We start from the raw sequence: 14,670 nt of genomic DNA, 5'->3' as shown, positions 1-14,670 counted from the left end.
TTATTCTAAATACATATTAGATGACAATTTTGTTTATTACGTTTAAATCCATTGCCTTCTGCATTCATTGCCTTCCATTGCGTCAGTTAAGTTCATGTCTTTTTTTATTCACAAGTGTGCGTGGGTATCCACGCTAATCTTTTGTCGATGTACATCCCAATGAAGTGAACTAAGTTAGCAGGAGACTCAGAATATATAGTTACAATATGAATATTATAAGAATGACGTAGATCACTTCCGTATAAAATATTATTTCTATTGTGATAACGTTATTACAAACTGTTAAATGTAAGTAATAGTTAAATATGTTCCCATTTACTAGTATTAATTCTAATGTTTTTTAGGGGAGTGTGTTGGTCTAGTGGTCAAGAGTGTGGCTTTTTGTGATGAAGGTCCCCAGTTCGAATCCCACAGATGACTACTTTTTATTTGTCAGAAAAAATTGTTTATTGTGAGCTTCCCCCCTTCCTTTCGAGCGTACTTAAATGTTATTACCAAAAAGGGGCGAAAAATATTACTTTATATTCATACATTTTAATGTAAAAAAAAACATGAAGGACTCTTTCCTGACTGGATTCAGAAGATAAAAAGTGAACGAATCTAAGCTGTACTAAAGAAATCAATGGAGAGACTTTAAAATTACACAAACTGAAAAAAAAGAGTTTTAATTTACAATACTTGCCTTAATGACGAGTCTATTGTATGTAAAACATATGTACAGGCAAAATAAAATATATTCTATTCTATTCTATTCAATATGTTCCCACTTACTAGTATTAATTCTAATGTTTTTTAGGGGAGTGTGTTGGTCTAGTGGTCAAGAGTGTGGCTTTGTGTGATGAAGGTCCCCAGTTCGAATCCCACAGATGACTACTTTTTATTTGTTAGAAAAAATTGTTTGTAGTAAAGTATGAGCTTACAAATTGACATAATTGCTGGCAATTATAAAGTTATGAAAAATTAAAGATAACAGTACAGTTTACCATACAATATATTATCCAAAACAGGTACTTTTGTTAGGTTTAATTACCCAGAATACAATACCTATCTTAACTTAACTTTTTAAAATATCTAATTATATAAGATATAAACACAAAATATTAAATAAGTATTAATTAGTTTGGGTACTTCAATAATGTAGGAACCAACTTTAAAACAATAACTTTTTTTTTTGTTTTTAAGCACAAACTAAAAAACCATAATTGCAGAGCCATATTTACTTTGGAAGTTAAAAAACCCAACTGAAGCTGTCATTAAAAAGAAACTAATTTACAACAGTCACTGAGAAATTGGCAGATGAAACAATGAAGTGAGCAGGCTTAAATTGCATTTTATTTTAAAAATACTTGAAGCCCCATCAGCTGGGTAACAAACATTGAAACCTGCCTAGTAAGGTTTACTTTAAACTTTTTTCGTTTCGCGGGATCTTTTAAATCGCTTTTTTTTTCTTTTTTCTTTTTGGAATAAAGCAAATAAATGACTCTGCATTTCAATAGAGTTTTTATATTTTACTTTTTATTTAATTTTTTTAATTGAAACCAACGAACCTAATCCTATAATACGTAGAACAACAAATTATTAGTTCTTCTATTTTTAATAAATAGTAATGTGTACACTTACCTATGCACAGAAATAAGATCAGATACATATTGATTGAACGCATTCTTTTGCCAACCTTCTTCTACTAATTTCTTGACATCTGATGTTATGTTGGAAGGAAGCACAACTGGTTTGCCTGCACAAAAAAATAATAGTAATAATAAAAATAACTTTAATCACAGTAAGGTTCATTGGGTACACCAATCACTCGTCCTAAGTGATTATTGTAAAGCTGCATGAATTTGGGAATAGGAGGACATAGACCTCTGTCCCAGAAACACGCCAAAAAGAAATTTGGTACCAAGGAAAGTCAGGATGGCGTCTAATTGGGCGTAGGATAAAAGCTTTCAATAAAAAAAAAACAACTCAGTTCTTTCCACTTTGTTTATTCTATTTTTTCTCCTTAAATATTTATTGCTACACTTCCTTTCAATTTAAATGATTTATTTACTTCTATCGAGTAAAAAATTTACTTCAGACTTCCTACGAATAAGTACCCGCAAATATTTTTGAATAATTACTTTTAACAGTGAAGGAAAAGATAAAAAAAAGTACAGCATTTGCAAAGTGTTGTGTGAGAGAAAAATAAACTCTGCGTTAAATTGCTGACAGTTTAAGGCGAACCATTTTTCACTGTTTCGCTAGATAGTTGTCTGTGGCTGGGGCTTCACTAATTTGAATGATGTTTCTACTCCATCTTGTCTTTTATTCTTCAGTATGTTATATTATTCTATTTACTCAGATTTTGCCAGGAAAAATTTGGCAATGTAATAAACTGAATAATATTTTAAGCAACGTACTACAATATTTTCTAGTATACGAGTATATTACAGAATAAATACCAAAATAATAATATAGGTCTCCGTTATTTCCGTAATATTTAGTTTACTTTTCTAATTATTTTTATTATTGAAGTCTCTTCTTTGGGGAAGTCCAGAATTCCTATCTTTAGAGCACCACAAAACCATTTTAAAACTTGGGCTTTTGGGTAAGCTAGAAAACTGTTAAAGACTTTTTGGCATTTACACCATTGCTATTTACAGGAAAGCTTAATTTCAAAGGATATAAATCTTTGCACTTTCTCAAGAAGTGTTAGTCTACATTTGGCAGAGAAGCTTTATAAGAACCACAGTGCAAGAAGCAAGTGTCATAACTGCATAATGCAACTTCCAATATTAAGAGATTTTTAAGTTATATATTCCTTAAAAGAATAGAACTAAACAGGCGCTAAAACAGACAACTTAAAAGACTCTTAGACGATGGAACTACACTAACTCTAGACAACAAAAGACTGATTTATATTGATATTTTGAAACCCATCTGTGGTGTATGGAATAGAGCTGAGGGGATTTAACCAAATGCACTAATCTTCGAAGAATTCAATCTCTACAATATAAAATACTTCAGTAAACGTTCCATTTTATGTCTCCAACCTGACGACACCCACTGACAACATTCCTTTTAACGCACAAGTTGCTAAAACAATATACAGAAAACTTCATTTCAAACTGCAATCTCACATAAATGCACGTAGGTGAACTTTGACAATAACGTGCACAGTGAAATTAATAGAAGAATACTGCTGGCTAACAGGAGATACTTTGGCTTGCAAGATCATTTTAAAAGTCAGTTAATCTCCAGGTCGACTAAGATAAGACTTTACAAGACCCTTAACTGTCCGGTATTAACATACGCCTCAGAGTGCTGGGTCACCACCAGAAATGACGAGATTGTTCTCTTTAGATTTGAAAGAAAAATTATTCGAAGGATCTGTGAGGCCATTTTGGATGGCGAAACATGGAGACGGAGAATTAAACGTGGAACAAAGGAGTTTGTACTGGGACGTCGACGTGGGTGAGTTTGATAAAGCTTGGACGCCTTCGTTGGACAGGACAAGAATCCTGAGGAAATACCATATGAGGTAATTAAAGTGTATACATATATGGCACGTATCGTGATGGATTGATGGTTTTTCTAAGGATGCAAGAACTCCTCCTTGGTATCCGAAACTGGATGGTGGCAGCATTGGACCGGGATAACTGGCGTTCCTTGATAGAGGAGGCCACGGATTCGCGCAAGCGAGTTGTAGCTCCAATTAGGAGGAGTCTCACATAAACCCTCTAGCTCAAAAATCTTTCTTCAAGAACTCTTCCTGATAACCCGAACAAGACGTCTTAAAAGACAGTGGCCTCGTGATCCTCTCTAGTGAAGAGAGTGACTAATAGTCCACTAATGTTTCGGAGTGTTAACTCTAGGTAACTTCTCCACTCGTTTACTTCATTTTTTACTCTGTTATCATTGTTACATCGCTAACGCGCTGATTGTAGCGCGTTAATAAACGATTTAAAAAAAGTTATTCCTTCCTATTTTATTCCAAAACTTGATTAAAATTAATTTAAGCTTCCCATGAATTAGTTGTTGTTCATGTATTTTCTAAAAAGATAATTTTATCAACAATTCCTGGCGGCAGAATGTCAATACTTCCTCTTAAGCGCCGAACGTAAAACAAAAAACGAGGAAAACATGAGAAAATTTTAAAATTATTAATCGTAAAAATGAATTATTACAGGGTCCCAAGTGTACTGATGCAGATGACAACAATATAACCAGCTTCCCAGACAATAAGGATGTACAAGAGAACACCAATGCGAGGGTATAAATACGACACAAGGCATGTCAATATCGGACGCCATATTATTCCAAAACTAAAGCCCCGTATTTTGGGAAATGTCATCACGATGATATGTGACAATTCAATAAGCCACATGTTCAATCAGTATGATTCGAACAAGCTTTCTATTATCCTGTATAATATCCACCTGAATACAAAGCACCCAAACTGGGTTGTTAATCTGAATGCTGTAAAATTAATATGATTTAATTTGGTTGGCTATTTGAAAAGTATTGCCCGAAATTTGAAGAGCTTGAATTTTATTTAATTAAATATAGATTGCAATTTTTATTTTAAACCTGTAAGAATTAAATAAAACGCAATGACGAAATCGCAGTAGAAATTCAGTAAGAATTAACGATTATTGATATCCTGTAGAAGCGTATCTTTACGTATTTTTTAAAAATTTTACTTCGGTAAAAGAAAACCAACTATTTTTAGCCTCGAAAACACTATTTATTGTTTCTATCGATAATTTATTTATTTTCTATTATTTTACTAAGACGAATCGATTCATCTTTTAGATGTTCATCCTTAGCTTAGAATCAAAACACATAAAACGGATTTGATTTATTATTTATAAAATTGCGGATCGCTACAATATAATTTTCAGATGAGTTTATTTTTGTACTTTTAAAATGTTAAAATAATTGATTCTTTTTATTATTATTATTATTTTGTTAAATGATTTAAGGCGCGTCAACATCTGACGGTTAATTGGCGCCCGGAACTTCTTCCAGTGCACTGCCGGCCTCCGGACAGTGTTCTCTCGTTACAGACAACACTATCCATCACCGGACAGTGAGCTGTAAGAAGCTCCTAGGAAGAGAAAATCTAAGGGTCAGCAGCTGGATTCGAACCCGGGACCCCCGCGTGGGAGTCCAGTACGCTAACCGCATAGCTAATCCCTTCCCTTATTATTACTATTATTATTATTGTGGTGCTTCAATCCTTTACTAGGACCTGGACTTCACTCTAGAAAAAGACAGCCACTCTTTCCTATCTTCAGCTTTTTGCTGCCATGTTCTGACCTGTGCATCTTGCAACAGCCATCTTAATCTGGGTCGACCTCTAAGGTCTAGGGCTCCCCAGGTGTTCATAAACAACTTTCCTTGGCAACTCGGTGATGAGACATCCGTTCAACATGCTTCTTTTTTTTTTGATACAAGAAACAATGTCAGGTATTCCATATAGTCTGATGAGTTCTTCGCCTCTTCGGATCCTCCATACACCGTAAATACCGGAATGTAGAGCTTCAGCAACACTTTTTGTTCCCAAGGAAAGTTGTTTATAGACACCTGGGGAAACTAGACCTAGAGGTCGACCCAGATTAAGATGTCTGATGCGAAAGTTAGGGGTCAGAACATGGCAGCAATAAGCCGAAGATAGGAAAGAATGGCTGTCTCTTTCTAGAGTGAGTTCCAGGTCCTAGTAAAGGATTGAAACACCACAATAATAATAATAATAATAATAATAATAATAATAATAAGGGAAGTTGACGCGCCTTAAATCATTAAAAAAAAAAATCATAATAATAAGGGAAGGGATTAGCTATGAGGTTAGCATACTGGACTCCCACGCGGAGGTCCCGGGTTCGAATCCAGCAGCTGACCCTTAGATTTTCTCTTCCTAGGAGCTTCTTACAGCTCACTGTCCGGTGATGGACAGCGTTGTCTGTAACGAGAGTACACTGTCCGGAGACCGGCAGAGCACTGAAAAAGGCTCCGGGCGCCAATAACCTTAGATGTAGACGCGCCTTAAATCATTAAAAAAAAAAAAAAAAATAGTAATATCCTAACCAGATTTTCGTTTTTTTCTCCTGTTTTATAACTAAAATGAAGAATAATCCTTACTGTATTAACATCACGATGTAGTGACTAATTTCTCTCGATAGTGATGGATATTTTGTCTGAAAAATTAATGGCGCCACGGTAGCCGAGCGGTTAGAGGCCGAGACCTGTAAAGCTAATATGTATTGTGGTACTGGATTCGATTCCCGGTCTTGGCCTTAGATTTTATTTAATGGTTATTAAAAGAAATTTACAGTAAAGTACGTTTGCTTGTCGCCTCCGTCCAACACCTAATTGGTAGTTGGACGTTAAGCACGCCTGAAAAATTGGCAATTAATTTTTTAAAAAAATTCTGTTGGCTTAAATATTTTAGATTTTAGACTAAGGATGGACACATAGATCAAAAAATTACTATCACTGGTAACCTTAGATTATTAAAAAGCACTCACCCATTTCACCATAAACCTCCAACGAATTAACTGGCGCCGGTATCCCATCAGCGGCCATCACCAGAGGTGCTGCAGCTACAGCGCCTTCCATTTCGCCCACATCCTCCAGACGATCTTCAGCTGCATCACCACCACCGCCACCTTGTTCTGCTGGCTCGATAGCACCAGTACCACTATGGCCACCGCGTCCAATGCCGGTTAGATCATCCCACGGCCGGCGTACTCTTGAATCGGAGATGAGCACCAAGACAGTCGTTAGCCAAGCTACTAATAATAATAGGCCAAGTTTCGGCAATAATGATCTTCTACGCACGCCTAACATCTTGGATGATCTATTAAAATGGGCTCTTCCTCCTAGCCGAGCAGCTGCTGGCCCTTGTTTCTGCTGCTGCTAGCCGTTTCTTTTAGGCCACCGCATCCTGTAACAGAAGAAATAAGGTTTGCTTTTAATCTCTTAATTGTTTAAGATAACAGCTTTAGTAATAAAACTTGTTGAACTCAATAGATCGGCCAGCATTACTAAATGAAATAGCAATCAACAAATTTCTAAACTTATCTACTTTAAGGACTTGATTCTTGCTTCATGAGCACTTACTTATGGTCATTAATTCAGTAGTTATAAAAATAACAAATAAAACTGATAAAAACAGAAAAAGTCAATAAAGTGTGAAACTGTGACTGAACATTTTTTAAGAAAATTAAAAAAAAAGAAGATTAAGTTGCACTACAGTTTTATGCTGTTACTAAGGCGACCAGACGTCTCGGATTAACAGAGATAGTCCCCGGTTATTGACTTTTTTGAAACGGCTTGAATAAAAGTGAGAATTTGTTTCGGCTTGAATATTGCCGGCAGGATCGATTCGTTTTTTTTTATATTCTCTTACTTGGTGCATAGGAAGTATAATAAGTGCAACTTAAAAACCAAAGAAACGCATCAGATATAAATCTGTTATGTGTTTTAGTTGGCATCATTGGACCGGGCAATAACCTTTAAGGACAATGTCAGCCAACTACCAATGCCTCTTCAATAAATCTACTTTCCAGTTTTTTAATTTTTTTCCGAAAACGGTTACTACAACTCTAATTGCTAATTGGTAAATCTTTATATCTAAATGAAATCTAAATAGGTAAATAATGATAATAATAATAGTGATAATAATAATAATAAATATAATAGTAATAGCTGCTGACACTTAAATTTTCTCTTCCCAGGAGCTACTTACAGCTCACTGCCCGGTGATGGTCAGTGTTGTCTGTAACGAGAGAACACTGTCCGGAGGAGCACTGAAAAAAGCTCCGGGCGCCAATAACCATTAGATATTGACGCGCCTTAAATCATTAGAAAAATAAATAATAGTAATAATATTTTTATTCTCATTGAGGCCAAAAACGTCTCAATCCTACGTGTTGGACAATTTGGGGAAGCGAGGAAGAGGCAAGATCTTGAACTAGAGGATTTTTGCAGAAAAGAAGTGGGTCGAAGAATTCACGTTAATTAAATTTTGATGCTACAGTTTTCAAATGAAACTTTATAAGATCGCTGTGAAGAGTAGCGGTTAAAGACATACTAAAATGGAGCATCAGTAAACTGACGAAGTATTTTTGGTTAAAAAGACTTGATTTTTTGTGGGGTATATGAAAGTTTGGTTGAAACCACAGTTTAAAGTCCGTAAGAGTAAAGATCTGTTTGAGTAAGGTGTTGTTTATTGTTCGATAATTCGATGGTAATTCGATTGTCTACCTATTAATCGCCATAGTTTTTTGGTACGTCAGTTAAGTTCATGTCTTTTTTTATTCACAAGTGTGCGTGGGTATCCACGCTAATCTTTTGTCGATGTACATCCCAATGAAATGAACTAAGTTATTAAAAACTGTTAAATGTAAGTAATAGTTAAATATGTTCCCATTTACTAGTATTAATTCTAATGTTTTTTAGGGGAGTGTGTTGGTCTAGTGGTCAAGAGTGTGGCTTTGTGTGATGAAGGTCCCCAGTTCGAATCCCACAGATGACTACTTTTTATTTGTCAGAAAAAATTGTTTATTGTGAGCTTCCCCCCTTCCTTTCGAGCGTACTTAAAGTTATTACCAAAAAGGGGCGAAAAATATTACTTTATATTCATACATTTTAATGTAAAAAAAACATGAAGGACTCTTTCCTGACTGGATTCAGAAGATAAGAAGTGAACGAATCTAAGCTATACTAAAGAAATCAATGGAGGGACTTTAAAATTACACAAACTGAAAAAAAAGAGTTTTAATTTACAATACTTGCCTTAAGCCGAGAAGAACTTGAGCTAAGAGCAGGCCACAAGCATTCCAATTACTTAGTCTCTCCCACTTATCTAAAATCCTTTCTTTACCAATCTACCCACTCATTAAAACCCTAAGGTCGCCCTTTGTATCAGTTTTAATAAAAACCCATTCCTACTTAGTACAAAATTCGATTAATCCATCCAAATCCATTACTGCGCAATCTCTCCATCCAAATCTACCCAGGAAACCCTTCCACTATTGTGGGCCTCATCGCCATGTACTACCAAAATCTGTGGGAAATGTTGTACGGTTTACTGGAATGTCAATATTGGATGTCTTTTCCATTCTTGTCAATTTGTGTCGGACTCTTTTATTTATTTAGTGTTCTAGAACAAGAGTGTCAAAATGGTGGCCCCTGAGGTAATTTCTTGTGGCCCACAATGTAGTGAAATAAAATGAAAACAGAAAAAGTTTTTATCAAGGAAATAGCGCTTAGGGGAGAGGATCGAGGCAAAATTATCGTACACACAATTGGGTGAAAACGTGGACAGTGGATTTGGAAGTCCATCAAATCTAATTTAATAATTATTCATGCCCATCATTTCAATTTTTGGTTTTATTTTTGTTCAGGTAATAAAAGGCACATTCAACTTTCCAGACCTAGATGCTGGCACATTTTATAAAAGTTTCCTTGTCTTAATGTATCAAGTTGTCTTAATTCATTGAAAACTCTTTTAGATGGACCAGTAGTCAATTTTTAAAGTAGATTGTCTTAAAATAAGGAAGTCAAAGGTTACAAATTGCACTTTAAACATTTACTTCTGATCTCTCTGAAATATTTGAGAAAATGTTAGGAAATATTTTAAACAAGTACTATTTTTATAAACAAAAAATCATATTGTTTGTATTTACTCCAAATTACAATTTCACTCACAACTACACTGTTGAAAAAGAAAAAATGTGAATAAACCTTAACTAACACTATTGAGTGCTCGTGAACATGTTTTCTTGTAAAACAAACGTAATTTCTCGTACAAAGATAAAAGGAATCCTGGAAAATGATATACCGTTTGAAAGCCCATTAAACAAGGAAACTTTTACTAAAAAAAGTGCCAGCACCTAGGTCTGATAATGATCACATAAGGGCCTAATGATTTTTCTCGAAAATTTCAATTACTTTTATTTTTCCAGCATTCGGAGGAAAATTGAGGCTGTTTGGAGAATAAGTTATGCTTCGAAATGGTGTCAATTTTTAGAAAATTTATCTGTTTTTCTAACCGTGTTATCTGAATCGAATTCGGACTAAAACTTTCTGAGTAATAACATTTTTATTGGAAAAAAGTAATGACTTTAGAAAAAAAAATTAAAGTGACGTCACTCAAGAATAGTGGAAAATATAAAGTTGGCCAATACGTCATTGAACTCCGCTTTAGATGTACTACACACAGTAGGCCTATGGACAATACTTACTGGTTCACCCTGTATATAGCTACGCATACTTCCCTATTTTATGTATTTGCTTTACAAGTTGTAACAATATATATATCTATATAAAGTTATATATTATATAGTTGATATATTAGCTGTTATTAAGCTATAACTTGCGTTGTATAGTTTTCAATTCAGCTACTAAAGTAGGTTGTCAGGTGAAAAGTAATTTATTGGCAATAACAGAGTTAGTTTCTCCCCGCTTAACCATCTTCGCTCAGCCCAGAAACCAGTGGTATCCCAGACAACAGAATACCCAAGCCAAAAATACCTGCGTGCTCTGCCCCTTAGAGTCCCACTTTTAGGGTCGTAATTTCATTTTTTCAATAATAACCATTTGTATCAATTTTATATTGGTGACGTAAATTAAATTCTCATAAAAGGGGAAGAATGTTGAAAGGAAAAAAACACAGGAATGAATAGGAAGGGAACTATGGGTAATAATAGCCAGGACATTATGTCCGTTCGGTTTCCTGCATACAGTAGAACGGAAGTTGAATATTTCCACTTTACTTCCCTAGGTTTGGGTCAGTTCGGGCTTTTTGACGAGGAACGTTGGGGGAGTATTCAGGCATGAGCGGAGGTAATCCCAGCCGATTGGGTCGGCCTCCACATCCCCTCTTTAACCTGTTCCATTCACTGAAGAATAGGCAGCAGGTATTTTATGAAAACGCTATTGTTTTTAGCTCCTCTCCTATATTACGAAATTCATAGCATTTTCTGACCCTTCCCCACAAAATCCTTGTAGCTTTTGTTTTTCACGTAGAGCATTTTCAACATTTTGTTTTTCTTTAAAATTGTTGTTCTATCCTTCATTTTTGTTGGTTTTTTAAAAAAATAAAATTCCAAAGAGGGCTTGTAATAAAACTTGTAAAAAGTATCCATACTTCTATATTTTGTAAAAAAAAAAAAAAAAAAAAAACGGAAGTCAGCCACTGCTTTAGCATATCGATCTTTAAAGCAAATTCTCCAATCAAGTTCCGGTCAAGCTCAGAAGCATTTAAAGCATATACAGGGTATACACGGAGGAGAGGTCGAAACTTCGGGAGGTGATTCAGCAGCTCAAATGCAACAAAAAATATTCTCTTCACTATGGCCCGATTCTCAATAGTGTCCAAGATATTTGCATTTTTAACTTTTCCGTCGATATTCGCGTTTTTTCACCATAAAAACGGCCGTAACTTTTCTATCCTTTATTTTACAACAAATCTGCTTATTCCAAACGAAAGAGCATTAAATTTCCTATAAATCTGCTTAACCCAGAGCCTCAAAACGTTTCTTATAAACAATGAAATTTTTACTTTAATTTCTAAAAAACTGCATTTTTTTTCAATGATTAATGAATCAAGGAGTCACAATGATTTCAGTAAAAATTGCGCATTTATTGAGCCTCAAGACCGCATGGATGTTTTTCGTTTTTAATAAAACCCTACCCCGAACAGAGTGGTTGTAAATGCAGAAAACTGGGATTTTGCGAACTGACTTTTCATTACTAATTTACTCTTATGTCAATTTTTGGAGAAGGAACAAAAAAAAAGTAACCATTTTAGTTTTTGACAATTATTATTTAATAAAACGGAAGTAAAAAATAAAGTAGTTGTCCACCGTTTTTATGGTGAAAAACGCGAATATCGACGGAAAAGTTAAAAATGCAAATATCTTGGACACTATTGAGAATCGGGCCAAAGTGTTGAGAATATTTTTTGTTGCATTTGAGCTGCTGAATCACCTCCCGAAGTTTCGACTACTCCTCCGCATACACCCTGTATATTATGCTAACCCAGCCTAACTTTTGACAGAAGCGATGACGAAGCAATGAAGGCAGAGGAAAAATATGTTTTGCCTGAAAGATGGGTTAAATCTAGAATAAAACTCAGCATAATATACTTGTATTTAGCCTGAGTAAAAATTAAAAAGAATGTTTTGCTACCATTTCTGGGCTGGCTCTAGCCCAGAGGTAGGCAACTTATTTCAAGTAGAGAGCCATTTCTCCTAAAATAATTTTAATAAATCTTTCCAAGAGCCGCAAGGATGATAGTGTAAACAACTCTCTGTAGATCATTTGTATTCACAATTTATTATTTTATGATATTCAATAACATTTAAATGTTTTATATATTTATTTTTACATATTGCGAAGTATATAAACAAATAAATAATAACTAAACCTGTTAAAATGAAAAGGCGGCATTCTTATATAATTACGTACTTTATTTTAATATAATTCTATTCAATTTCTAACCTATCACATTTAAAATTAGAATATACAATATATTTTGGACAGACTGAAGAGTCATACAATTTGGATAAATTGAGCCGCGAGTTGCTGACTCCTGCTCTAGGCAATAAGCTTCCATAGAAATAACATATTTAACAATAATGTTAGTCTTCTGTATTAGTTACTTATTCAGGAAGTTGAACGAGGTTGTACTGAGACAATATTCTATTTTAGACTATCCCAATTCAGGATAGTTTATGCTGAGGAATGGTCAAATGCTTCAATTAATCAGGAAAAAAGCTATTGGTCACATTGGAAGTCAAAAATGAATCGAAATAGCTGTTAGTAGGCCTCTGTTTACATCCTTAAATATCATGTCAATGTCATCATATACAGTTTATAACAACAAAGAAGAAATAATCAAGATATTAGAGGTAGAAAACAAGATCTCAAATTGTCCATCAAAATGACTGACTAATTCTAAATTAAATTCAACATATTTCACATTCAAGATATTCAAGGAGAAATAAGGCTTTCAAATTAATTCCTTAAAATTAATTGAATCTCGTGAAATTTAAGGGAATTTGAATATAACTAGAACTGGTTTTATTAAATAGAAGAGTTAATTGAACAGAACTAGACTGGAACCGACTTTCAACTTAAGTGAGAAATTATAACAGTAAGTAACTCGCTAGTATTTATTATTCTAATAGTCAGTTAGTAAGTCTTTCACTAAATAGCCACATATTTCTGTTTAGAATTATAATTGACGCGTGCTTTACATTTATATTATTATTTTATTCAGACTAAATACAAATATTTAACTACTTATCTAAAGTAGTAAAGTAATCGCTTATTTTTTCAGGCCGGGCTTAAAGTCCAACTACCAAATTAGGTGACAGTGGACAGAGGCGACTAGCAAACATACTTAACTGTAAATTTCTCATATTAAGTATTAAATAAAATCTAAGGCCCCTAGACCGGGGATCGAACCTACTAAACCAACAATACATATTAGCTTTACAGGTCTCGGCCTCTAACCGCTCGGCTACCGTGGTGCCTGTCTAACTATTTATCTAAAGGGCAAACTTATTTTATAGAAATTTTAATGATATTAATAAGGAACCATGTTTTTCCCCTTACTATTCAGACTTTAATTGCAAAGTAAAAGATTTTTTTCGAACAGTCCCAATTTTCAATCCTACGTAATAGTAATAATTGAGCAGTTCAGTTGCACAACTCCATAAAACAAGACAAAAACTTGGAGAAATGGGATCAAATAATGTACATTGTTGCTTTTTTTTAAAATTCTGGTTATAATACAAATTCAACTAAATTTACCGTTATCTTTCAGCGCCTGCTACTTGAATTTATGTTGTATTATTGCAACGATTTCCATTAGAGCAATGAATTAATCAAAATGGCTTTTGAAATAAATTATTTATTATTTAATAGCGAAAAACGTTTTTTTGCCGTTTAATGGTGTTAATCTTTATTATTTGGGGAAATTTATCGTAAATTTAAGAAGCTATGACTGGAAACAAGTGCTTTGACACTTAAATTTAAGATATTTCCAAAAAGTAGAGTTAATCGATTCGTCTGGGTATCCAGTAAATGTATTGTAACGAAGTTGACCTGGGCATAGAAGAAAGGCCTAGATTGTTCTAGGGGTTGAGCGATCAAAGTCAGTAACAGGCCGCCACTGCATAAACAAAAGGGCGGTATCTACCTGTGGCAGAGAAGAAAGGCCTAGATTGTTCTAGGGGTTAAGCGACCAAAGTCGGTATCAGGCCACCACTGTGTAGACAAAAGGGCCGGTCTTTACCTGAACTAGAAAGGAAAGGGCTAGATTGTTCAAGAAGTTAGTGACCTGTGTAAAAGCCAGCTAAGAGAAAGGCCTCAGTTGGGGTGGTGGCATATGTGTTTTCCCAGCCAGTGATTGACAGGTAGGAGCGAGACAGAGAGTAGGAGGAGGGCGGCCCCAGCTGAGGTTGTGGCAGTATGTTTTCTCCAGCCAATGAACATCAGGAGGGCGTGGAAACTTATGCTCAGAGAGTTGGAGGAGGGCAGTCCCAGTTGGAGGGAGGCACGCAGTTAAAAGGAGGCAGACACAGCTGGAGAAGTCAGTTTTTAAGGAGTTATTAGAGTTTTTAATCGAGTTCTAAGAGTTTTACAGTCTTGTAGTTTCTAGTCAGTTCTTAA

At 34.7% G+C, this 14,670-nt stretch overlaps 1 protein-coding gene across 7 annotated transcripts in view; it reads right to left on the bottom strand.

Annotated features, from left to right (window-relative positions):
* Pgant9 (polypeptide N-acetylgalactosaminyltransferase 9) overlaps positions 1–14,670 on the bottom strand; it is a 709,503-nt gene that overhangs the window by 14,125 nt on the left and 680,708 nt on the right. For all 7 annotated transcript variants that reach the window (XM_074114441.1, XM_074114448.1, XM_074114443.1 and 4 more), the window contains 2 exons: positions 6,510–6,928; positions 1,621–1,735 (listed from right to left, as the gene is read on the bottom strand). In XM_074114441.1, coding sequence (XP_073970542.1) covers positions 1,621–1,735; positions 6,510–6,831 — 437 coding nt within the window. In that variant the 5' untranslated portion in view covers positions 6,832–6,928. The remainder of the gene's footprint in view (positions 1–1,620; positions 1,736–6,509; positions 6,929–14,670) is intronic.

This window comes from Rhodnius prolixus, unplaced genomic scaffold (assembly GCF_049639745.1).
Source record: "Rhodnius prolixus isolate KJV_2025 unplaced genomic scaffold, Rpr scaffold_7, whole genome shotgun sequence".
Classification (NCBI taxonomy): domain Eukaryota; kingdom Metazoa; phylum Arthropoda; class Insecta; order Hemiptera; family Reduviidae; genus Rhodnius; species Rhodnius prolixus.
The sequence above is the reverse complement of the archived record's forward strand: the minus strand, read 5'-3'. Positions and strand labels throughout refer to the sequence as shown.